The 27,623-nt window shown below is 42.0% G+C and overlaps 1 protein-coding gene across 1 annotated transcript in view; it reads left to right on the forward strand.

The window, feature by feature from the left end:
- The window catches only part of TBC1D19 (TBC1 domain family member 19), a 193,389-nt gene extending 170,553 nt beyond the window's left edge, over positions 1-22,836 (forward strand). Inside the window, exons 16-21 of the mRNA XM_044284859.1 lie at positions 1,875-1,907; positions 4,353-4,462; positions 4,918-5,009; positions 5,542-5,657; positions 18,978-19,048; positions 22,515-22,836. Of these exons, the coding sequence (XP_044140794.1) occupies positions 1,875-1,907; positions 4,353-4,462; positions 4,918-5,009; positions 5,542-5,657; positions 18,978-19,048; positions 22,515-22,589 (497 nt within the window). The 3' untranslated portion in view covers positions 22,590-22,836. The remainder of the gene's footprint in view (positions 1-1,874; positions 1,908-4,352; positions 4,463-4,917; positions 5,010-5,541; positions 5,658-18,977; positions 19,049-22,514) is intronic.
- Positions 22,837-27,623: the final 4,787 nt, after the last annotated feature.

A 27,623-nucleotide genomic window follows, 5' to 3' on the forward strand; every position in this document is an offset into this window, starting at 1 on the left:
AAATAGGCCCAACACCTTAGTATGAGAAACATCCCCATATCATGATGCTTACGCCACCATGCTGCACTGTCTTCACAGTGTACTGTGGCTTGAATTCAGTGCTTGGGGGTCATCTGACAAACTGTCTCCGGCCATTAGACCCAAAAAGAACAATGTTACTTTCATCAGTCCACAAAATGTCTCTTTAGGCCGCTCAATGTGCTCTTTGGCAAATTGTAACCTCTTCAGCTCATGTCTTGTTTTTCAATAGTGGGACTTTGTGGACACTTCTTGCAGATAGCTTGGCTTCACATAGGCGTCTTCTAATTGTAACAGTGCTCACAGGTAACTTTAGACCTTCTTTGATCTTCCTGGAGCTGATTGTTGGCAGAGTCCTTGCCATTTTGGCTATTCTTCTATCCATTTGAATGGTCAGTTTTTCACTTTCTTCCACGTCTTTCAGGTTTTGGTTGCCATTTTAAAGCATTTGCGATCATTTTAGCTGAGCAGCCTATCATTTTCTGCACTTCTTTATATGTTTTCCCCTCTCCATTTTTAATCGAGGTACGCTGTTCTTCTGAACAATGTCTGGAACAGGGCTGGCCAACCTGAGGCTCTCCAGCTGTTGTAAAACTACAATTCCCACCATGCCCTACTGTAGGCTGATAGCTGTAGAGAGTCTTTGCATGCTGGGAGTTGTAGTTTTGCAACAGCTGGAGAGCCGCAGGTTGGCCATCCCTGGTCTGGAATGACCCATTTTCCCTAGAATTTCTGAGAGAAATGCACTGTAACCAGCATGTACAACATTTGCTGCCTTCCTTCCTTAAATAAGGGCAATAATTGCCACCAGTTTTTGCCTTCTCACTCATTGAACTTCACACTGCTATTATTTTAAACATGCCCCTTTCAATTAGTGATTGAATTACAGAGAATCAGCAGCATGCATGTCATGACTGTTGGGTCTGTTGGATTTCTATTACTCTAGTGCACCTGCTAGTAAATTATTTGCCATGTAGAAATATCATTTCTACCAAAAAGAGTGATTGATCAGGTCAGTGATGTCTGACTGCTATTATTTTGAACACAATTGTATATGGGTCTGGAACCTAACAGCTAACATTTTAGTCTGTGACTGAAACCGCTGGAGATGTTTGTATCGACGTGTTCTGCAGGTTTTTAGCAGAGTTAAGCGAACGCAGGGCTGGAGCTCCTATATCACATTGCTGTTCTGTTGGCAGAGGTTTACAGGTCATACACCTCCAGAGGTTCCCATCACAGAGTAAAATACTAAGCCATTGGTAACCAGGGACTAGATGGTGTTCCAGTAGTCAAATTCGGTAGCTCTGAGCTGGGCACCAGGGGTGTCTCAATAAATAGCGATACGTAACAAGGGAGAGGAGAACGATTCATGTGCGGGGTAAAAGGTCCAGTGCAGGTCAGATAGTGGTTGTACCCACCTGATAGAGGTGCCCTGAACTAGCACAACTCAGTCAATATGCTGGACATAGATTGATCTTGAGAACTTGAGAAAACACTCAGTCAGGACGCGAAATGTGTTGTGATGGAGCAGCACTTGTAACTATCTAAGTCCAATAAATAGTTTTCAGATTGTAATTCCTGCTATTTGGGGACAGGACCATGGAAAGGTCCAGTGCTGTTATCGCCACAACCATCTATGGTGTTACCATTTGCTATTTCCTGCCTATGAATGAAATAATCCAGCCGTTTTGGGAGATGATCGGGAGCATCCTGCGTAGTGACCAGTCTTCAGCCGCACAGACTCTGTCGGCTCTGTGTCGGCTACACATCTTGAGTGAATGACTCAAAGCTGTATTATATCTAAATTGTTACCTTATGAATGACATTTTATGTATACAGTTTTCTGTGTGTTTTAGGTGTGATCCCTTTTCATGGATTTTCTATGTACGGTAAGTGAATTACTGACCTAGTGAATTATAACGAGACACGGTACATAGGTTGTTCTATCATTATGATCGACCATAGAACTGCAATATCCTAGTCCGAGAGCAGAGAGCAGATCTTGGCACTATCTTAGTTATCCAACATATGAACATTTTTCTCCAGCCAGTAAATGGAGATGGGAGAATCTAAGAAGCTGAAATTTACACACACAATACTTGGAAATTCTCTTTATTTTCAGTTGTGAAAAACGGGATATGTAATGGTGAAGATGTAAACTGCATAGTAAAAGTAACACACAATACTATCTGACCACTACATTATTACCCACACTGAAATAAAGTCTGAAATCCGTCAGTCTTGTCATAATGACAAAATAAAGCACATGTCACTAGCACTGGAAAAAAACTGATGCTATCATATGATGTTTTCATCTAGAGGACTGGCGTGGAATTTTAATTGAGGACCTTTCCTGTGCCGGACACATACGTAAAGCCTTGGCACCAGTAGTGTTTATGTAAGAGCAAACACTCTTCCTGCGCAGCCTCTGCATGTGAAGGTGTCAGAACTGCGAACACCCTGGAGATTCATGGCTCACAGCTTATGTGCAGATCTGTAGACTTTCCTGTCTATGTATGACATAAGCCGGGAATTTCTCGAAAACGTGCAAAACAGAAAACAATACAAAATTAAACCGTCTCCGAATCGATAAAAATGTAATCTTTACATTTAGAATGCTTCGACTACACAGCCATAACCTAACAAATACATGTGTATGGAGACCCCATCAGTCCAGCAATATAAAAACATTAAAAATACTGTATTCTAGCCTCGGTAAAAGCCAAGAAATATAGACCAGAAAAATGTGAGGCTGCCTGAGGTGACCTTCCTGGGCTAGGAAACCGACTCTGCTGTAATACAGCGGTACAGACCTACAGAAATCCCCCCTTTCTTTTTGTGATCATTTTGGTTCCTGATGCTTTAAAGGGGTATTCCTGTCATTTCAAGTTATTCAACTATTAGATCAGTAGGGGCCCCCCTCCCAAAGTGAGCAGAGCAGCAGGTCAGGCGTGCTCACTGCCGCTCCACTCATCTCTGTGTAGAGCACTCAGCTATTTCCAGCAGATCCTATAGAGATGAATGGAGTGGCAGTGTGCATGATCGTCCTGCCCTGCGTGGTATGGGGCACCTGTTCTCGTGGTTCGTGGTGGTCCCAGTGACAGGACCTCACCAATCTAATAGTTATCCCCCTTCCTGTGTATAGGGAATAACTTTATATTATATTAAAGGGTTTCTACCATCAGATTTTGCCATATGTAGCTGACTGACACTAGCGATGTGCTAGTGTCAGCAGTACATAACAGTCTTCTTTGTTCACTTCTGTCTGCGGCCGTTCACCTAAAAAAACGTACTTTTATCCATATGCTAATGAGCCTCTAGGTGCTATGTGGGCGTTGATTCAGCACCTAGAGGCTCCGTCTACTGACCATTTTCGCCGCCCATGTAGTTCTTCTAGCCCGCCCCGCAACTCTTGATTGACGTCCGATTTGCCTGCATCTTTTTAAATCCCGCGCCTGCGCCGTGCGCTTCTGTATTCGGCACAGGCGCAGTGAGTGAATTCCGCGCTCCTGGTGCCAGCTTCCTCACTGTAACGTAGTCGGCGCAGGCGCAGTGAGGAAGCCAGCTTCCTCACTGCGCCTGAGCAAACTACGTTACAGTGAGGAAGCCGGCACCAGGAGCGCGGCATTCACTCACTGCGCCGAATACAGAAGCGCATGCACGGGATTTAGACAGATGCAGGCAAATTGGACGTCAATCAAAAGTTGCGGGGCGGGCTAGAAGAACTACATGGGCGGCGAAAATGGTCAGTAGACGGAGCCTCTAGGTGCTGAATCAACGCCCACATAGCACCTAGAGGCTCATTAGCATATGGATAAAAGTACGTTTTTTTAGGTGAACGGCCGCAGACAGAAGTGAACAAAGAAGACTGTTATGTACTGCTGACACTAGCACATCGCTAGTGTCAGTCAGCTACATATGGCAAAATCTGATGGTAGAAACCCTTTAAAAACTACCGGTATACCCATTTAAGGTCTGCTCACATTCTTTAGGCCGGTGTACACGGTCCGACGAACGCTTCCATCGCGACAAATGCCTTCTCGTCAGTGGAAGTGAAATACTGCATTTTTATGCATCAATCCCCTCCACTGTATAGAGATGAGCGGTGACTGCTGCTATCACTCATCCCATACAGATTCTTTTTTTTATTTATTTTTTTGGCAGCAGATCGCTGTATTTTGCTCTTTCATCAGCTGATTGGCGGCATCTTTACACGGCAGATTAGTGGGAACGAGCCTTCGTACAGGCAGTGTAAAGCCGCCTTTTTACACCGACACAATCGCTAAATAGATTATTAGTAAGTGCTGATCTAATAATGTGTTTCTGTTTTTTAGTGGCCCCCTTATGCTTCCTGTATAATGAACCTGCCAAACTGTATCAGGTATTCCGTGAGATGTATGCACGCTACTTCTTCAGGCTCCACTCAGTCTCCTCTCATATATCTGTAAGTCGCCTTCGATCCTCGACATGTGAAGATTACGCTGTGGCCATTTTATACCACTACTAAATGAATGTTAATCTTTTCAGTCTGCAAATCAGAATAAGGATAATTTCCTTAAAATGTGTTATTTGGGGGATTTAAAGCGTGGCAGAAAACAGGGAATGTGCTAAAAAATAAAATACCGTAAGCATTATATGGCTGGAAAATCTGCCGCCATTCTAGCGCCAGTGCTCCGCAGAAGCCAGTCAGCAGACAGTGAGCCACTGATTAATGACATTCTGCAAAATAGGAATTTGAAGACTGCTCCTCTTTAAAAGCGTACATTTTATTAAGTATTGTTCAGTTGTTAGTTTTAGACTTTTGAGCGGTATTATACTTTTTATTTGTGTCATTTGATAATGGACGTGATGTTCTGTGATCCTTATGTGCTTCGTTTAACAATACGATTGCTCTCCTAGGGAATATTGTCACTGTGTCTGCTGTTTGAGACTCTTCTACAGACTCACCTTCCACAACTCTTTTATCATCTGCGCGAGATTGGAGCACAACCGTACGTTACTGCTGTATTATGTATTTTACGTTTATTGTGTACCATTTATTAAACTCTGCTGTCCTAAAAGTAGCCTTAATCTGCCAGGCCTCTGCGATATTGAGTCTGTTGTTTGCAGGTCGTATTTAGGTAGAACGGCTTATTTAGTAAGAAAGCTCTTTACGTGGTCGCCGTTATAACGCGGTTTATCATCCTAGAAACATACACGAGCTGTGGTCACAGACAAAAAGTGTTTTTTATTGCTTTTGAGATTGACCCACAGAATAAAGTCCTCATGTCACATATCCCCAGTGAGTGCCATATAACCAAAACCCAAGATACAATTGTCTTTTTTATGATCTACAATACATTAGTATTAAAAAATACAATACTTCTTGCTCAGAAATTTAGCCCGCACACGGTCATGTCGATGGAAATATAAAACAATGGTGACTTTTGGAGTGGAGAGATGAGAACATAAAAAAGCTGCATCCTTAAGGGGTTAAAGAATACTTAATTTTTCCATTTAATAATGGTCTTTTATGTCATTTAGACTACGCATATCATTTAAATGGATGGTCCGAGGCTTTTCTGGCTACTTGGCTACAGACCAGCTGCTCCTATTGTGGGATAGAATCCTGGGCTACAACTCTTTGGAGATTCTTGCGGGTAAGGCTAATTGATTTAAGGAATAACTCCGCCGACCTTTGAAAACAAAAGTACCAGTGTATGAGCTGGCTAACATAATCTGATATTTCTTTCATCACCTCTTCTGTGTTCCAGTCTATGAGATCTTTTGTAGTTACCAGTACTGTGCTCTCTTCTACATGTACTGTTTCAGGTTGTCATCTTCCCTCCCATTTTACTGCCGACTTATTCAGAGGAGCCTGAAGGCACCTGTTTTATTGCATGTGGCATATATTGCATTGTCATTATACAGATTAAAGGGGTTGTCTGGGAATTTATATTAATGACCAATCCTCTGAATAGGTCATCAATATCGGATCAGCGGGGTCCGGCATGCAGGACCGCTGACAATCTGGTGTTAGAAGAGGGCAGTGCTCTGTGAGCGTTGCGGCCTCTTCCTAAGCCATGTGATGTCGCCGTATGTTAGTCACAAGTCAATGGGGCTGAGCTACAATACCAAGCACAGCCGCTATACAGTGTACGGCGCTGTGGCTGCAAAGCTGCCGGGAGCCAGCTGCACTCACCAGAGCTCTGGTAATTGTGGCAGCTCCCTGAAACCGCTGATCAGCAGGAGTGCCGGGACTTGGACCCCCACCAATATGATAATGATGACATATCCTTAGGATAGGTCATTATTAATTCCTGGATAACCCCGTTAAGCCCTTCACAACCTCCTCCATATATGTATGGCAGAAGTCGCTTCTTTAAACATGGTGCCCGCTGTCATGTGCAGTGGGGGCCATAGCCATCGAGTTTCTGCTGTTTCAAACAGCAGAGACCCGCTGCACATGTATGCAATCAATCATATGGCAGATTGCATACTTTTCACCCCTCAGATCTGTGCAGTCTGGAAACGGGAATAGGGTTCCCTGGCTGAGATCAGGGAACCTGTTGCACTGTACTAATACAAGGAGGCTTCAGCAGCTATTAATGAAATATACCAATTCAGGCCACACAGTGGCAGCACTGTATTGTGAAATTGAAAATGCAGTGTTCAATGATGGCCATGTAGCCATCAATGAACACAATGGGCAATCTAATGATTGCTAGTTATAGTCACCAAGGTTGACCTAAAAAAAAGTTGTAAAAAATATATAAAAGTTCAAATTACCTCCCTTTCCCCAAAATCTAAATACTTAAAGGGGTTTTGCCATCACATACAATGGGGGCATATCGCTAGGATATGCCCCCATTGTCTGATAGGTGCGGGTCCCACCTCTGGGACCTGCACCTACAATGAGAATGAAGTGGCAAAATGAATGGAAAGCGCACTGCGCATGCATGCGCAGCCGCCCTCCATTAATTTCAATTGGGCCGCCAAAAATAGCTGAGGGCCGGCTCGGCTAATTACATCTGTCCCATAGAAATTAATGGGAGCAGGGGCCACGCGTGCGTGGTGCGCTCCCATTCACTTGGTGGTGGACGGACCCCGGGAAACGGGAGCATCGCTTGGTGGTGGACGGACCCCGGGAAACTCCAGCCACAGCTCTCCCCGCTTCGTTCTCCTTCGGTCTCCTCCTAGCGATATGCCCCCATTGTATGTGGTGGGAATACCGCTTTAACCAATAAAGAAAATACACATCATGGGCATCGCTGCATGTGAAAACACCCATACTATTAAGATATAGCAATATTAATCCCATATGGCGAATGGCGTAACAGAAAAAAAAAATAAACTGCCAAGTTGCTATTTTTTGTTATTTCAACTCCCCCCAAAAATTTTATTAGAAAAATTCACACACGCTTCAGAATGGTATTACTGAAAAGTACAGATCGCCCCGCCAAAAATAAGCCCTCACACAGCTCCGTACGCAAAACTACCAAAAAAAAGTTATAGGGGTCAGAATATGGTGATGAATTTTTTTTTAAACATTTGTCAATTTTTTTTTTTTTTTCAGTATTAAACTGCAAGAAAAACTATATAGTGTGGTATCGTTGTAATTGTCCTGACCTAGAGAATAAAGGCAACAGGTCAATTTTACCACATAATGAACACTGTAAAAAAAAAAAACTGTGACAGAATTGCATTTTGTTTTTCCAATTCCTCTCCATTTGGATTTTTTTTCCCTATTCCCACTACATTGTATGCAACTGTAAATAGGTGCCATTATAAATTACAACTTATCCCGCAAAAAAATAAGCCCTCACAAGGGTATTGAACGGAAAAATAAAAAAGTTATGACTATGGGAATGCAGGAAGTGAAAAACTAAAACGCAAAAACGTAAAATCGCCTGTACCTCTAAAGGTTAAGTGTCCCCAGGGCCGTATTTTCAATTAGACAAAAGGCACATGCCCGTAGGGAGGCATTTTCTGCCTGAGGTTAGGAGCCCCCTTTAGCCGCTGCACGGAAAGTTGCCACTTTCACTTTCAGTTCATTACGTGCTTGTCATGTAGCACCATTCGTAGATGATTGCTACGCGCAAGTCAGGTTCTAGTTTGATAATAGTAATCACATTTGGCTCATTAATCACAGGAGTCAAGTTGCAGAGCATATTGTACCTACACGGCTCTAGAGATGTAACTGTATAAATCCCACTGCGCCAAACCCTACTTTAGCTATGTGATCTGTGAGAAGATAAGGGAAAACTCTTGGGTATCACTCAAAAAGGCTAACTGTGATGGCTAACCTCCGGCACTCCATCTGTGGTAAAACTATGACTCCCAAGATGCACACTTGCTTGGTTGTTCTCAGAACTCCCTAGAAATGAATGGAGCATGCTGGGAGTCGTAGTTTCAGTGCCGGAGGTTTGCCATCACTGACCTATCATCATGATAGATCATCAATATCTGATCGATTAGGGTCCAACTCCCTATATTAACACCCATCATCTGTTTGAAGAGTGCTGCATACCAAGCACAGTGCCATACACCGTATAGTGGCTGCACTTGGTATTGCAGTCCCGGACCATTCATTTGAGCTGCCCATAGGCCAAGTGACTGAATGTGATGGCATTGGCCTATGAAGAGGCTGCAGCGCTCACCACAGCCTCTTAAAGCAGCTTATCAGCGGAGGTGCCGGGAATTCGGACCCCCAGCAATCAGATATTGATGTCCTGTACTCATGTTAGGCCTTAAATATTGTACTCCTGGAAAACCCCTTTAATCATTCTGTACTAAATATATACAGCTTTAGGATAGATTTAGAAACTTTTACTTTTTTCACCTTACTATTTTCAAGACCTCTTCACTTTCAACTTTCTACAGTGTAAACACATGTATGTTCCTAGTGCATCTCACAGCTGAGAGTTTGCTACAATATACATTGCAGGTGATTCCCTGTGAGTTCAACCATATCAGCAGTTTCCAGTGGCCAAATCTCTTTCCTGGTCTCATGGTTTCTTACAGTGTATCAGTATAGGCTCTTTATCTCACAGACGACTGGCTGAACTGGATAGAATTGTGTCAGAACCTCAGCCCTTATGTGTCCCCCTTCAGGAGGGTTTTCATTGCTAGCATACAACAGCTTACTAGGCTCTTGAGACTGTGTGCAGTACATTTAGCAGCACACTTAAGGAGTTCTCTGAACTACTTAAAAATAAGTAGGTGAAAGAAAGCCTAAGGCCCTGATTTATCAAGACCATCGTGTGCTACGCTGGTCTTGATGGGGGCCCGGTCTTCTGGAGGAGGCATGTAATTTATGACGAGGTGCAAGCCTCATCATAAATGACAGGCCTCCTGCGGCAGTCTGTGCACCAGAATAAAAACTCTGACTTATAGATTTGAGTCATTACTTATGCAAGTTTCTGGTGTAAATAATGATGAATAAGCCGCAGATGGTGGCCCTGCCTTCACCATACACCTTTTTGCAAACCTGGCGATGATGGAGTAAAATGCCAATTGCGACTAAAAAAGTCTCAATGGGACTTAAAAAAGCACAAAATCAGAGTTTTACGACTTTTTATAGCCAAAAAGAGGCGTATGAGGAATGGTAAATTCCCCTCTATGTATTTGCCTGTATATTTATATGTATATAGAAATTAAATTCAGATGTGCCTAGGAGCACCGCTTGCCAGCTTTTCTTCTAGTTAGTCATCTGTGGTTGTAACTTTACCAAAATGCTGTGTCTTCTAGATTACTCAACTATATGTTAAAGGAGCTTTCTATGAGTATAGAGTCATGCTGTATTCTTACAGTAGGCCATCTATTTCTGTTCAATGGGGGTCAGATCATCAAGATCCCCATTGATCAGCAGAGTGAAGGTGTCACCATTTATCTGGTCACAGCAGCTCATAAGCTCAGCTCCATTGAAATGATTTATTGTTGTGTTGAACAGTGCAGATCTTGGGGCTCTGACCCCCACCAATCACACATGGTTGTTAGATTGGACCCTCAGTGATCACACATGGTCTATATACCTGGAACTCCCATTTGCTGCCAATAAATAGATAAAATAAAGATTTTTTTTTAATTATTTTTTTACTAAACACATATACAGTCGATGACAGAAGGTGGTGGATGTTAAGGAAAAATGTCTGGTATGGTCCTTTTCGAAAGGTTAAACTCTCAGCTTGCTCTGACTGCCACATTCTGGGAGATGCGGGTTTGCAATTGTTGGAGAGCTTTTCTGTACATTGTACTGTTTTGCCATTTTCCTTGCTAGTCTTACCACAGGGGGGCAGTGTTTCAGTTTTTCCTGAGTAGAAAGCAGTTCCCAAAAGAAGTGAAAAAAATTAATGTTTTTCTCATCAAAATATTTTGTATTCAGATAATTTTTTACTTCAGCTTTTTAGAGTTACAAATATGTTCCTTTCGTATCTCATTCATATGTTACTTGGCAGGCGGACTCGTGCATGTGGTGTCAGCTGGAGGTCGTATATGACTGGCCTCTCCAGATGGCTGGTGTCTTCTGTATGGTATTCTTTGTTTGCTTTCTCCGTGTGTTCGGCGTGCTTCATGAGCTACTTCTTGTTGGAAGCCTTCAGCTAAAACATAGGAGACTTTAGATGGTTTTAAATGTCTTTTGGATTACATATTATTTGCCCCGTTTACATGAACACCACATAAGAAAGTTTTTCTTTCTTCATGCATTTTTCTGCTAAAAAAAAAAATCCTTATTTATACAGCAGGCACTGCAAATGTGTTGGAAGTAGAACTTTTTTTTCTCTCTAAAATTTTGTCACGATAACACCCAAATTGCATGTATCTTGCTACCACACCAATCATTTTTTATTTCTTCATGTTCTGAACCCTCTGATAAGTGTAATTTATAGTGGGCACACACATTAGATGTCGTCCGAACCTGTCAGTTTCACTGGGAGAAGTTGCTAAAACAACACTTCCTTCTGTGACATCACTTCCTGCTCTGCAGCTATTGGCTGAAGTTGCACCTCACAGACTTCCTGTTCTACCTGCCCCTTATATGCACTTTGCACATAATGCTGCTCTTTGACACTTATATTCATCCCCCCTCTTTCCTGCCTTTCTGAAGCCCCTGTGTGCTGTACATTAGTTCAGCTCCCCAGACTGAAAGCAGCCCACCTGCCGACAATACTACACATTACAAAAAAAAGGCCATACTTACTGGTGCAAGATTAAAGCACTAGTGCATTTCAGAAACTAGCCAGGCCCAACAGTACATGATTACCATCCACTCGCACACCTTCCATCCATAAGGGAGGGGATGTTTAGTATTGCAAGTGCACACAACTAGACAGTTCCAGTCACAACGTGCACCATGCTTGCTAACCGGTGGTCATGCCTATACTATTGGATCAGGTGGGCTGATTCAGCAGCTCTATGAGCAAACCCTACAAGTTCTGACATTTTGGCCAAACTATGCAAGAGTGGAATCTGCATCTGGGGTCCTCATCGTCTTGCAGGTCCCTATACTAACATCAAAAGCAATTTACTGAAAAGGAGATAAGAATTTCAACATATCACTGCATAATCTACCAGACTGCGATTTTTGCTTCGACTAAGGGTCCATTCACACGTCCGTTGTTTGTTTCCTGATCTGTTCTGTTTTTTGCGGAACAGATCTGGACCAGTTCTGTACCCATTCATTTTCAATGGGTCCTGAAAAAAAAATCTGACATTGAGCTGTCCGATTTTTTTCAGGACCCATTGAAAATGAATAGGTACAGAACTGGTCCAGATCTGTTCCGCAAAAAACGGAACAGATCCGGAAAGAAACAACGGACGTGTGAATGGACCCTAACAGAGGATAGCATTGCGTTATATATAAAGGGAAAAGTTATATTACACAAGCAATTACAAATATAAAGATTTTACTTCTCGTAAGAGGTGTATAAGTTAAACGTGCAATATACTAGTGTAGGAATAGCTATGGTATGACTGAAAGTGGAGAACTTTATTTTAATCACTGTAACCGATCTTACTGGATATATTGATATTCAAGGAAAAGATGCAGTTTTCAGAGACGGCCCAACATAGTAACATAGTACATAAGGCTGAAAAAAGACATTTGTCCATCCAGTTCGGCCTGTCATCCTGCAAGTTGATCCAGAGGAAGGCAAAAAAAAAAACTGAGGTAGAAGCCAATTTTCCCCACTTTAGTGGAATAAAAAATTCCTTCCCGACTCCAATCAGGCAATCAGAATAACTCCCTGGATCAACGACCCCTCTCTAGTAGCTATAGCCTGTAATATTATTACACTCCAGAAATACATCCAGGCCCCTCTTGAATTCCTTTATTGTACTCACCATCACCACCTCCTCAGGCAGAGAGCTCCATAGTCTCACTGCTCTTACCGTAAAGAATCCTCTTCTATGTTTGTGTACAAACCTTCTTTAGTCCAGACGCAGAGGATGTCCCCTCGTCACAGTCCTGGGGATAAATAGATGATGGGAGAGATCTCTGTACTGACCCCTGATATATTTATACATAGTAATTAGATCTCCCCTCAGTCGTCTTTTTTCTAAAGTGAATAACCCTAATTTTGATAATCTTTCAGGGTACTGTAGTTGCCCCATTCCAGTTATTACTTTAGTTGCCCTCCTCTGAATGCTCTCCAGCTCTGCTATGTCTGCCTTTTTTACAGGAGCCCAGAACTGTACACAGTACTCCATGTGTGGTCTGACTAGCGATTTGTAAAGTGGTAGGACTATGTTCTTATCACTGGCATCTATGCCCCTTTTGATTTTAACCCATTATCTTATTGGGCTTGGCAGCAGCTGCCTGACACTGGTTTTTGCAGCTTAGTTTGCTGTTTATTAAAATTCCTAGATCCTTTTCCATGTCAGTGTTACCGAGTCTTTTACCATTTAGTATGTACGGGTGACTTGCATTATTCCTTCCCATGTGCATAACTTTACATTTGTCAGTGTTAAACCTCATCTGCCACTTATCTGCCCAAGCCTCCAATCTATCCAGAACGCTCTGTAGTAGTATACTGTCCTCTTCAGTGTTAATTACTTTACACAGTTTAGTGTCATCTGCGAAAATTGATACTTTACTATGCAAGCCTTCTATAAGATCATTAATAAATATATTGAAGAGAATAGGGCCCACTAGTGACAGTGACCCAATCTGAGTGTGTACCGTTAATAACCACCCTCTGTTTTCTATCACTGAGCCAGTTACTTACCCACATACAGACGTTTTCTCCCAGTCCGAGCATTCTCATTTTATATACTAACCTTTTATGTGGTTCAGTGTCAAATGCTTTGGAGAAGTCCAGATACACGACATCCATTGATTCGCCGCTGTCAAGTCTAGAACTTACCTCCTCATAAAAAACTGATTCAATTAGTTTGGCATGACAGATCCCTCACGAAGCCATGCTGATATGGCGTTATTTACTTATTTCCATTGAGATGCTCTAAGATAGCATCTCCTAGAAAACCTTCAAACAGTTTACAACAAATGTTAAACTTACCGGCCTATAGTTTCCAGGCTCTGTTTTGGACCCTTTTTGAATATTGGCACCACATTTGCCATACGCCAATCCTGTGGGACATTCCCTGTCAGTATAGAGTCGCAAATAACAGAAATAAGGGTCTGGCTATGACATTACTTAATTCCCTTAGGATACGGGGGTGTATGCCATCCGGTCCTGGCGATTTGTCCATTTTAATCTTTTTAAGTCGCTGATGTACTTCTTCCCAAGAGACCAAAAAAAAAGCGGCAGAAACTAAATATTTCATACAGTGAACAGGTTATTTCTTAATTTCTAGTTACCTCCATTTTTTTATAAAAGATTATTGAAAATGAATTATACATAATTCACACATATACTGGTATTATAATACTCTAGTGGATGTTAGGCAACTGACTGTTGTCATCCAAATACACAATTTTGACAGGACCAGCTGACAATCTAACATATGCGACTTTAGATGGTTTTAAATGTCTCTTGGATTACAAATTATTTGCCCTGTTTAAATGAACACCACATAAGAAAGTTTCTTCATGTAGCTTTCTGCTATAATAAATGTCCTTACTTATACAGCAGCCACTGCAAGTGTGTTGGAAGTAGAACGTTTTTATAACATAATGCTCCCAGCTTCCTCCTACAGATGATGTCAGGGGAGGGAAGGAGCACACTGAATTTCAATGCCCAATTCTTGAGTTCTTTCAGTAGCCACTTTCTCTTCTCTTCCAAATAAAAACACACCTGGCTGATCATGTGTGTGTATTGAGGAGTTGGATTTGTTTGGCCAACAGCTATTAAAATTGTATAAGCAACTTTAGATTTCAGTCAATACACAATGCATTTGGAAAGTCTTCAGACTTTCATCTTTTTCAAATTTTGTTGTTGCTGCCTTTTAATAAAAATAAAAAATAAGATCCCATTTTCCCCATCATTCTGCACTCAATACCCCATAATAATAAAGTGAGAACAGAATGTTCGAAATCTTTGCTAATGTTTTGAAAAGGAAAAACTAAAATATTGGATATATATAAGTATTCGAAACCCTTTACTCTGGTGTTCCTTAACTCCGGTCCTCAGGGTTCACCTGTCGGTCATAATTTGAGAATGTTCCACAGAATGAATACCTGTGATAAGCCCTGATGCATTGACACTAATTATATCACCTGCTCGATACTAAGGAAATCCTGAAAACATGACCGGTAGGTGGGTCCTGAGGACTGGAGTTAAGGGAACATTGCTTTACTTGGTACTTAGGTGAAGCTACTTTGGCAGTGATTACAGCCTCCAGTGTTCTTGGGTTTGATGCCACAAGGTTTTGCACACATGCGTTTGGGGATTTTTAGCCATATTTCCCTGGCTCATTCTTCAAGCTCTGTCTGGTTGGATGCGGACCATCAGTGTACAGCCATTTTCAGGTCTCTCCAGAGATGTAAGATTGGGTCTGTCAGGGCTCTGTCTGGGCCACTCAAGGACATTTACAGAGTTGTCCCTAAGCCACTCCTGTGTTGTCTTTGCTGCGTGCTTAGGGTCATTGTCTTGTTGGAAGGTGACCCTTTGGCCAGTCTGAGGTCCAAAGCACTCTGGATCTGATTTTCATCAATATCTCTGTACTTTGCTTTATTCAGCTTTCACTTGACCCTGACCAGTCTCCCTGTCTGAGCTGCTGAAAAACACCCCACAGCATGATGCTGCCACCACCATGCTTTACTGGGATAGTATTGGGCAGATAATGAGTGGTGCCTGGTTTCCTTCAGGCATGACACTTCATGAGACTAGTGAATTTTGTTTGTCACAGACAGAGGTCTTGTCCTTTAGGTGCTTTTTTTTGTAAACCCCAGGTGGGCTTTCATGTATCTTTTACTGAGGAGAGGCTTTGTTCTGGCCACTTTGCCATAAAGCCCAGATTGGTGGAGTGCTGCAGTGATGGCTGGCCATCTGGAAGTTTCTCCCTTCTTCACACAGGAATGTTTGAAGCTCAGGCAGAGTGAACATCGGTTTATTGGTAACCTCTCTCGCCAAGGCTCTTCTCCACCGACTGCTTATTTTGGTTGGGTGGCCAGTTCTAGGAAGAGTCCTGGTTGTTCTTAACGTCTTTCATTTAAGAATTATGGAGGCCACTGTGCTCATGGGAACTTTCAGTGCAACTGAAATGTTCTGTACCCTTCTCCATATCTGTGCCTCCACACAATCCTGTCTCAGCTCTGAGACCTCATATAAACAGGGCAGTGTCTTTCCAAATCATGTCCAATCAACTGAATTTATCATAGGTGGATCCCCACCATAGAAACATCTTAAAGAGCCCCAGAGCTAAATTTTAAGTGCCATAGCAAAGGGTCTGAATACATATGTCCATGCTGGAATTTTAGTTTTTCCTTTTTAATAAATTAGCAAAAATTCATATTTTTAATTTTCTCATTATGGAGTGGAGATCAATGGGGGAAAACTAGACTTTTTAATTTTAGCAAAAGGCTGCAACTAGTGTTGAGCGAACTTGTGTTTTAAGTTCGGGTTATCGAAGAATCGCGTTATGGATTAAATTCCGTTATGGTCCGTGGTAGTGGAATCTGTAACGCAATTCTTCGATAAACCAAACTTTAAACGCTGAACTTAAAACACAAGTTCGCTCAACACTAGCTGCAACATAAGAAATTGTGAAAAAAAGTGAAAGGGTCTTTCCGGGTGCATAGATTTCAAGAGATAAGCTACCACCAGAAGTGTCTGGAAGTGGTTATTCTTCTCTCCCTGTTGACAACACACACGTTTCCCAAACTCATTGTGCATGTGTCAGAAATACAGTGGATGTCTATAAAATTATTGTTCACCTGACAGTAGCCTGTTGTATATGGCCACACCTTAGTTGGCTTCATAGTGGTGTAAGGAAATTCCCCACTCTTCACCCTAGAAGCCCTTCCTGAAGGTATGATTTTTCCCAGTTGGATTCCCTGGTTGCAGTCCTTAGAATAGTCCTAAATTCTTGGTAGGTACGCAGTAGGGATGTCTGGAGAAGCACAGAAATCAGAGTCAAAGTGAAGCCTGTGTTATCAACGGGTAGAGCAATCAGGATGCAACAAAGTAGAAGAGAAGACAGATGTATACAGGAGAGTCAGGGTCAAAGGTTTACTAGCAAAGAATCCACAGGCAAAAGGTATCCAGCCTGATCTTCTCTTTTAAAGTCACCACTACATGCTGCCATCAAAGCAAGCTAGTCATCATGGAGACCTGGCTGGTTGTGTGCAGAGAACTGGCAGCTGCAAGCAGAAGAGCAGCGCTGGACGGGGCAAGGTGAGTAACACAAACAAGTGTGATGAATAAGCTACCAAAAAGGCATGAATAGAGAGAGGAAAAATCCTTTAGGCTACCTTCACACCTGCAACTGGGTGTTCCGCCAGACGGGGCCAGCAGACAATGCTGGGAATTAGCCGGGAAAAAAAAACGATGTGCAATTTCTTGTCTGGCTGGTTCTGAGCATATTTGCCAGGCAGTTGCCGGATCTGTGCTGAACCCCATTATAGTCAATAGGGTCCGGCGGGAATGCGGCTGTATCCGGCAATGCCAAATCAGCAGAACTCTGGCAGGCTGTTCTCTACAGGAAAAGCTCTGCCGCAAATGGGAAACTAGCCATACTCGTACAAAAATTTTGACAGAGCCATTTTATAAAAAATCATCTATTGTCAGAAAGGAAAAATGTGACCGAATTTTGGGCAGGTAATGACAGGTGCGATCAACATAATTTGTTTAAGAAGAACATTTCCTTATGTATATTAGAACAAACAACACACATCATACAGTACTCGCTCTCTCTGATATTTTCTGCATTGCTATCTCCCCACTGCCATTTAAGTTTGGGAGTAATCATCGTCTTTATGATCAACTGTACTGTCAGCTCAAAAACTTCTGGTCAGGAAGCACAGACGTGTATGGGCCCCATCCACAGAAGAAAAACGAAAATGCAGCATCCTATGTAATTAAATGCTCCAAGCTTCATTAGAAATACTTGTGAATCCCATAAGTGAGAAAATGGGACTATCACTTATGCGTTTTAGGCATCTTCATACCCTTAGTCATCACAGACTAAGGACATGAAGATGCCTGAAACGTGTAAGCAATAGCCCCCTTTTGTCACTTTATGATGATTTGTAATAAGGCCTGAAGCATTTTATTCCATGGAATGCTGGATTTTCATTTTCTGATCATTTTCATTCTCCCCAATATTGATTCCTGTAATCTGTTTTGACAGGTTCCGAGACCCTCTCCGTTCTCCATTTCTACTTCTATCAGGCTTTCATCTACAGCACTAAACTGAGAGCAGGGATTTTCAGCACAGAGGAATTAAAACACAAAATGAGATTTGCTACTCAAAATAGGCTAGAGTTATAGTGAAAATTACACCCATAAGCTGGCATACATTCTTTGTAGCACATTTATTACGTGTTTCAGATACTTTTTCTGACTTACCCGATAAGGGCCGTGGGCTAAATGCGCAGCCGTAGGCCAACAAATAGGTGGTGTAAACTTAGATGAGACAGTCTAACTTAGATTTATCAGTTCACAGTATCCTACTTATAGACAGTATTTTAGACAGTATTAGTAAAAGTGGGCCGAAATATTTTAGAAAATTGTAGAATTCCTTATTACACAATTATTACACAACGTGCCTTAATTTCACATATCAGCAAAAAAGGAATATAAACCATTCTTACATAAAAGTGTATTTTATTTTTGGAAATACCAACTGCTTGCACAAAACTGAAGTCTGAATTTTTTACAGAGTAAATGTACCTTTATCTTTAAAGTGGTTTTCTAGAGAATACTTTTATTTGAAAAAATGGAGCAGAATTTGTTAAAATAATAAAAAATTGTTCTCTCACCGATCCCTTGAAACTGCCTTTCCAGCGTTGCTTCTGTCCCTGCTGCTCTCCACTCGCTGGTTTTGGTGTCAACACACAGGAAGTTGCTTGGACTGCCTTCAAAGCCAATCACTGGCTGCAGCGGTGACCCACCTCACCCAGGCATTGGCTGAGTGGGAAGTTCAAGCCATTTATTCTGTGTGTCGAGGCCAGAACCAGAGCAGCAGCTGCAGAGGATCAGCGAGGTGAGTAACAATTGTCTATTGTTTTTATCCCATCGTGCCCCGTTTTTTTAATAGTTTTCCCTGGAAAAATCTTTTAAGAAAGTGATTTGGATTCCTGTGGAGTTCTAGACTCCTTTTTATAGACTATTACAGTGAACTAAAAGTCTCGAAATTCTCGTGTAGTGTTCAGTCACCTTGAAATTTGAAACTTTTAGTCTTGGGACTTGATATGCAGCAATTACTTCACTGGATTACATTCATTCTACTAGTGATCTGTATGTGGCATTGTATGAAATTCACCTGTGTCACGTGTGACACAGAAATTATTTATTGATGACTTATTCACGATGATAATTAGTAGGTCAGTATTTAAAATATTCTGCATTCTCTTCCAGTGCTGGCAGCTGCTGTGTTTGCTTTCCGAGCAATGAACCTGATGGAGGTGACATCACTGGCTGCTGCTGAAGTAAGGATAAGTTACACTCCAATGAGATTGAAATAGTTCCTGACCCATTGCCACCCAAAGTAACCTAAGCTTCCCATGTTCCTCTCATAAAATGCAAGCCTCTGCGCCTAGATTCTTACTCTGACTACACAGTGACATGAAGCTGAATGCAGTGGCCTCTACCAGCTGACACATGGGTTAGATCATTAAGCCTGCCGACTGCCACCCCACTTGTTTCTTTAGTCTCATTTTATATTATTGAATTCTCAACAATTTTTCTATATTTTCAGTAGAAAATATAGTTAACCTCATAACTGTATTATTTTCGATTTTTATTATGATTAACATTGTAGATTATTATATTACATGTAATTTATTTTTTATTACTTTCGCCTCCAACGATAATTATCTTCGTTCTCCAGATTATGTAAAAAATGTTCCATCATTTTTTTATTTATTTTTTCCTTCATGAAAAGATAAAGTTCAGCTAGGAAGCAAGCGCATTGATGAGTCACATTGCCAGACTGGAGAATTAGCTCTTAAATGAACATTGCTTACGATGTAGGCACGGGATTCATAATGTGCTTGTATTTTTAGCCCCAACTTGAAATTTTAGACCCGTTAAACACTCTTGATACCATCTGTATTTGCAGCATGTCTAAAGGCCAAGATAAAATACACTTCCTTAGCCGACTGTAGGTCTAATCATTTGCTTGGACATACTTGGGGTTTTTACGGTCATTTATGAAGCTGTAATGTACAAGACTGGAAGAAGAGATCACTTTTTATACTGCTAGATGACTGAGGCATTTGCAAGCTTGCTTGGTGGTCAAATAACATTGCTTGGATTTTCCAGGTGCCACCATGAACAGTCATATCAATAACTAGGGCTGGTGCACCTGCTCTTGTCTGAATATTAGTATATGCAAAATTAAAATGTTTAGAATTGTTGATGGTGGTGGCACCATTCAGTACAATATCCATTCATATCTTTTCCTTTGGAATAAACATTGCGAAATGGCGGAAAAATTTATTGATTTGATCAACTGGTCAACCAAAGGACGCATCTTCTGTTTGATTTGAGGACAAGAGCTTTTTGATTAGAACATCGTTAAAGGGTTCTGCACTTTCATTTAACTGATGATCTATCCTCTGAATAGATCATCAGCTTCTGATTGGCCAGGGTCCGACACCCGGGACCCCCGCCGATCAGCTGTTTGAGAAGGCAGCGGCGCTCCAGCAGCGCCACAGCCTTCTCACTGTTTACTGTTCACTTGAACAGAGCTTAGCCGCACCCACGCTAGTTGATACTAGTCGTGACGTCAGTGGGCCGGCGGCCCGGCGGTAAACAGTGAGAAGGCCGCGGAGCTGCTGGAGCGCCGCTGCCTTTTCAAACAGCTGATCGGCGGGGGTCCTGGGTGTCGGACCCCCGCCGATCAGAAGCTGATGATTTATCCAGAGGTTAGATCATCAGTTAAATGAAAGTGCAGAACCCCTTTAAGGTGTCCCTACACCTTCAAGAGCTGACGGCTAAACGTCAGCTACATTATTTTTCCCGATTTCCCCATACTGTACATACGCGGTTCAGGCAAGTTTGTATGTGTTTCAGTGGTGAGAAGGGAGAAATCCACTTTCAGAAATTTCTGATGATGGCTTAACTCCCAGGTGGACAAAAGAATTGGGCAAAATAATGTAGTTCTCCCAAATCTTCTTTGGGGGCTCTCCATGCATATTAGATTGTTAGCCATTTCAGAGCTGAACAAAGAGCCCACAAACTAAACTAAGGCCCAGAAGAAGGGAGTCACGACTTCTTTAAATAGTCCATGCTCTCATGTTTTTTTCTCTTGGAAACTGAGCTGCAGTAACCTGGAATAGCCACTACTCTTTGATCAGAGCTGCGCTTCTGGCTTGGTTCTCAGTGGTAGCTCTGGTGCTGGTGGCTGCAGGTAACAACTGATCAGTGGCAGTGCTGGGTGTCAGACCCCCACAGATATTGATGACCTACCCTGAGGATCGATCATCAATGTTGAAAGCACAGAAAATCCCTTTGAGGTAGCCATACAAGTGGCCATGTGTACATGTCTTCTTAGGGGGAGAAGGAAATATGCAGCTGCCAGACACCATTGCCAGGGGCTGTTCTTCCTTCAGAACAAAGGATCAGGCATGTTGAAATCAAAATTATTCAATCTTTTTTTTCTGCATCACCTGCCAAATGAAAGTCAGCCGAACAACCGATATACAGTCTGCAGGTTCGGCCATGTTTGAAGGGCATCTGTCAGCAGATTTGTACCTATGAAACTAGCTGACCTGTTAGCATGTGTGCTTGGCAGCTGAGGAAAATGAAGTTGTACTATATGCAAATAGCCTCTAGGAGCAACGGGGGCGTTGCCATTACACCTAGAGGCTCCGCTCTCTCTGCAACTGCCACGCCCTGTCCACTTTAGGTGACAGGACTAGGCAGTGAAAACCTCATCAAACCTGGCCCTGTCAATCAAAGTGCACAATGCGGGCACATATGAACATGGGACCAACACAGATGCCTTCAGCTACCACACATATAACAGGTCATCCAGTGTCATAGGTACAAAACTGCTGACAGATACCCTTTAAATGGAAATCCGTTTTATAAGGCGCTGGCCGTGTTGTTTGCACAACACCCACTCGCTAGTTTAGTTTTATCATAGCATTTATAAGATTTGTTACATTGCTAAACTAACATATAAAAAAATGGTTTGTAAGCCAGTCTGTATTTGCTGTGTTGGTATAGTCTCATGGTAGAGAAAAGTCAGAATGCTGTAAGAATGGGGCATTATAGCAATCAGCAGTGACCATTGTCTAATCCATGCACTGTAAGGCCTCCTGCACACGACCGTATGGCTTTTTCAGCGTTTTGCGGTCCGTTTTTCACAGATCCATTGTTCCGTTTTTTGTTTCTGTTTTTCCGTATGGCATATACAGTATACAGTAATTACATAGAGAAAATTGGGCTGGGCATAACATTTTCAATAGATGGTTCCGCAAAAACGGAACGGATACGGAAGACATACGGATATGTGTTCCGTTTTTTTTGTGGACCCATTGACTTGAATGGAGCCATGGAACGTGATTTGCAGGCAATAATAGGACATGTTCTATCTTTCAACGGAACGGAAATACAGAAACGGAATGCATACGGAGTACATTCAGTTTTTTTGCGGAACAATTGAAATGAATGGTTCCGTATACGGAACGCAAAAAACTGCCAGTAAACGGGAAAAAAAAAAACCCGGTTGTGTACAGGAGGCCTAATAGTGATAGATTTATGCCAGTCAGAACATCCACAGCACACCAAGCTGCAGACATAGCATTAGGGCCTCTGTAGCGTCAGCTCTGCTGCTTTTTCATATATAAATTTTTATAAAAGTGTAATATAAAGAAACAGTATGTGAGGCGCTGCATAATTACAATAAATCTTTGAAATAATTCTCACCTTTCCCTCTTTCCTCAGGCTGTCCTCGCTGATATATCAACTCTGAAAGTGATGCCGCTTCTTCAAATTTTTCTGTTTGCCGTTGTCACCTAACCTCTCCACCAGTCTCCAATGCCACAGGAACCAGTCAAGAGCTATGCAATGAACACAAGCAAAGCGAGACTCTGCTCATAAATATCTGGTTTCTCTGAACTTATGAATACACATTTGCGGGTTTACAAGCGAATAGCATATGTCATCAGCAAGAAGTCTTGTTGAAGGACATCGTTATTTCTCAAGTATTTCAATTATTAATTTAATTTTGCACGGAACAGCACTGTAAATAAAGCATGAGAACATGTAGGAGTTTAAACTGTTAAATCCTTCTAGTTTGTGACAGTGTACTGTCCAGTTTAACCCTGTTTTAGATTTCTAAATCAATAGAGTTCCATGCTGGAGAGTAGAGAGAGGCTACAAATAGAGTCTCTCACTCTGGAGGACCTGGCACATCTAGGTATTACACAGGCAGCCCATTAACTGTGTACGGTAGGGACATTACATTTAAAAGACACTGCCAGGTATCCCAAACGATTACAGCTGGTCAGTGAGGGACTCAGTAGTACGGCACTCCATACTCAACTTATGTGGGCAGTGTTCTACTGGGAAACCTTGGCTACTGGTATTTATGTGAATGCTACTTAGACATGTACCTTCTACCTAAAAAATATTGTGGACCACGTACATACCATCATGGTCATGCTATTCCCTAATAGTAGTGGCCTTTTTAAAAAAAAAAAATCTAGATAATGCCCTCTGCCGCACTGCAAAAAATGTTGAGGAGTGGTTTGAGGGACATGACAAAGAGTTGAAGGTCTTGATTTGGCCTCAAAATTCCCCATATCTCAATCCAATTGAGCATCTGTGGGATATTCTGGGAAAACAAGTCCAATCCATTGAGGCTGCACCTCAAAACTTACAGACCTTAAAGGATCTGCTGCTAACATATTGGTGCCAAATACCACAGGGCACCTTCAGTGGTCTGCTGGAATCTATACCTCAATGGATCAGAGCCGTTTTGGCAGCAAGAGGAGGATCTACGTAATATTAGACAATGTTAATGTCTAACCTGTGTATACACTATGAAACTGCATGAAAAGTAAACCATTTCCTTTACACTCATGGGCAATACAATCTTAGCTTTCAAGAAGGAAGAGGTTCAAGCTCCAGCTCCCTTTAGATAACAGATCCAAGCAGTATTTCATCATGTTACAACCATAGTGGTGTGCATCCACTAGTTTTTTTTTTTAGGTTTATGGATGCACACCACTGTGGTTTTAACATATTGACATAAGTCTTGGTTCTTTTATCTACACAATGCTAGAACTTGAACCTTTTTCTTCCTGCCATTACCCAGGCAGCCTGGCCGCTGTTCCTCTATGCATCGGACCTATTCTCCCTACAATCGGTGTACCCGGCGATTCATCTTCAGCCAGGAGGCTCGTATACCCCGCCATTCCCTAGGATATCCATCAGCAGACTACAGGCTGTTATACACCATCCTCTCAGCACACAGGGAAAATGCTGAGAATATTGGCGCCGTGGCTTAACTAGCCTCTTTATTGGCTCTCTCCAGCTGGTGAAGGGGGGTAGGAATTAAATTGTACATCAGTGGCTATGCCTGACATCTATGGAACCGGTCTACTGGCATGTTATCAGATGCCAAGCTACATGTAAGCGAACTCCAAGGTCATGTCTTATTTTGTTGGCACAAGGTGAAAAGGGTTAGCATTCATCAGTTGTATCATGATATGAACATCATTTCATCTTGGATTTCCTTCCCTTTCTTTCGTCTACTGTCTGTAAACATGCTCAGCTTTTCTCTGCCCTCACTGATATTCTTAATCTATGCCAAAAAGATTGACATTTTCTTTCGAAGTATTTCCTTATCTTAATATATCCACACAGGTCATTCCAGAGGTTATTATAATCTAGCATTTCAAACGCTGGGTATTAGACAGGCATTTCTTAACTTTCACCGACGTGAATCTAATCCACTGGCCAAGCTACTGTACGTAAGAGATTAGAGAGCTTTCTAAAATTATCCATATATCTTAAAGGCACAAATTCTCTACAACGGAGTTTAGCAATGTGAGACAAGAAGTCAGTTCAACTTGAATTAAAGGGGTTGTCAGAGTTTGTTTATTTTGTATAAAGCAAGGAAGGCATTAAAATAATAATAATAAAAAAACATTCCGTTCCACAACCACCACTGCAATCCTCACTGTATTTTCCTCACTGTAGCAGTGACTTGCCCATATACCACATATTACTGCTGCAGGCAATGGCTGGCATCAGTGGTCTTGTGCTATCTATCACAGAGGCCAGTGATTGGCTGCACCAGTCACATGAGGTACAGTATAAGGGCATGTCACCAGTACAGCCAAAAATGTTACATCATGGCTGCAGCGGCTCTGGAACAGAGGGCTATACAGGATGGTGAGTATACGTTGTTGTTGTTTTTTATTATTATTCTCATAGTGCTTCTGCCTTTTTTTTTAAATTGAACTCTCATAGGCCCCTCAACCCTCGATATTATTTGCATATTGTGGGACAGAAATGAAATGAAAACAGAGGTGTATTTTAGATCCACGTGTTATAGTAGGAAATTGCGTTTTGAGAAATTATTGGGAATTTCTTCGTTTTCAAATGGGAGTCAATGCTATAACAGGACAGTGAGAATGAAATATTTACTAATCTGTCTCCAGCTACAAAATGTGGCACAAGCTGGCGCAACTAGGGTTTCTACACTTTTTTTCAGACTTGCTCAAAAAGGTGGTGAAGCTTAGTGAGAACGTTTGGGACTTTGCAGAAAGGGGCTGTGGCCTGATGAGCCATTTTGCGGCAGAATTGCACTACAATTGTGCCGTAAAATTTAGTCTCAAAATAAGCCAACCGATAGTTTGTATAGAGTTAGAGAAAAGTGTGTCTGTTCCTGCACCACATTTATTATCCAGCCTGAGCCCCTGTGATAAATCTGGTGCTGGTCTAGATAGCCTGTCTGAAGGAGCAGGCAATTATCAGGAAGGAACCATGCCGTCTCGATAATTGCCATGTTGTGGAGGAAAGAGCTGCATTTACATGCAGCGATCACCTCCACTGTATGAGGATGAGCAATGGCTACAGCAATCGCTGTGTGTAAACCCGGCATAAATTTACACTATGTATAGGATTGGCAAATCTGGGGCAATGTGTATGATCAGTTGTAGCTATATCTACTCTGTTTGCTATTACAAAGATTGAAACATGGCAGCCACAAGACTGTCGGGACTGAGATAAAAGCTTTTAATAATTTTTTTTAAATGCCTCTTGTAACCTTGGTCCCTACATGAGGCAACCATAAGGAATGATGATGTCACTATTACATAATACAGGTATAAACTTGTGTCTCCACCTAAGTGCTTTGCTTTATGGATTTATGTCATTTTGCACCTACTCTACACATGTAATTATTTTCATGTTAATTAGCAGTTTATAAAAAAAGGTTTGTATTCTGACGGACTAATGAATATGGGACACATTCTACCAGAAGGTCCGGGTGTGTGCTGTAGAACGCGGGTGTGGAGTAACAGACAGGTAATTGGTGATGCCAAGATTATTAATTTGAAACCTTAGGTAATTAGACTTTTTTTTTAAGTTGTGGTTATTGGGAAATCAGGTGTTAGCTCCAGACACATGTGCTACTGTAACTGACAGTAATTGTAATCTGCGCTGTGAACCCCAGCAGTCTTTTCTGTCGGAGGAACAGACGGCTGAAGTTCTCTGTATCTGGCTAAGCCGGATATCACTGTGCACCACTGGATCGCCATTCACTATAATGGGATCCGGACGCTTTCCGGTATATATGTTGGCATTCGGCTGGACAATGTCTGTAGTATTTTTTGTCCGGCCGAAAGCTGGCATATATACCAGATGCAGAGACCGGATCATAGTGCCAGAGTTCACAACGCAGAAGTGAACCCAGTCCTGACAAAACACGGACAGCGGCAATGTGCGTTCCGCATTTTGCGGACCTCACATCGCCGGCACTAATAGAATATGCCTATTCTTGTCCACAATTGCTGACAAGAATAGGACATGTTCTATTTTTTTTTCGGGAACGGAATTGCGGACCCGGAAGTGCAGGTCCGCTATTCCGTATCTGGGCAGCACATCGTGCTGCCCCATAGAAATGGATGGGCCCGCAATTCCGCTCCACAAAATGCAGAACGAAATTGCGGACGTGTAAATGGACCCTTAGGGTATGTTCACACATGCAGGATTTGCACTAGACAAATTCACTGTGGGTTATCACAGAAATCTACCACTGAAACTGATTTCTGTCATAGAATGCCTTGCGGTTCCTCATGTGGATTAGGGAATTTTGAGTTTATGCCCAGGAATCCCACTGGGCAAGACCTTCATATATCAGTGGAGTGGAGAATGGCTACAAAGAGCATCTATCCAAATAGTAACAGGACATATAATTGGTGGCAGTTTAAGATTTAGGCAGATCACATTTGACCAGCTCAGTGAGATGGACCAAGAATAAGGAAACGAACAAACAGCAGGTGGCGCTATACAGATATATTTTATTGAATAATTCACTGGCTATACTATATTTTCGATTCCATGCAATTACAAAAGTATTCAGATCCAGGTGCTGGCTTGTAAAATATAGAATATGTTTGGTTACACAACCCCTTTAAGGGCCCTTTACACCAGCAGATGATCAAGTCAATAATTACAAAAATATGTTTGTACAAATGTCCGTGTAAATATGCCGGCGATCAGCGGATAAAGGCGTGAACAATCGTTTGTTAGCTGATTGGATATTTTATGAAAGTGCCCAGTGGTTGGCAGCCCGTCTCTACGTGTAAACGGGATATGCTGCTGAGATTATGTAAAATTCTATTTCCATTGGCCTGTGTAAAGACCTTGTAAATGAGCGACTGGTTTTATCGGCACCCGTTTAGGCTGAGTATTAGGTCGTGTAAAAGAACCTCAACTACTTAAAACCTATTGGATAATATGGAAATCGATCAGTACACTGGAATAGTGAAGCAGCAAGCATCTAATTTCATACTTTCCCACACAATACTGCACTTCTGC

This window comes from Bufo gargarizans, chromosome 1, assembly GCF_014858855.1.
Source record: "Bufo gargarizans isolate SCDJY-AF-19 chromosome 1, ASM1485885v1, whole genome shotgun sequence".
Taxonomy (NCBI): domain Eukaryota; kingdom Metazoa; phylum Chordata; class Amphibia; order Anura; family Bufonidae; genus Bufo; species Bufo gargarizans.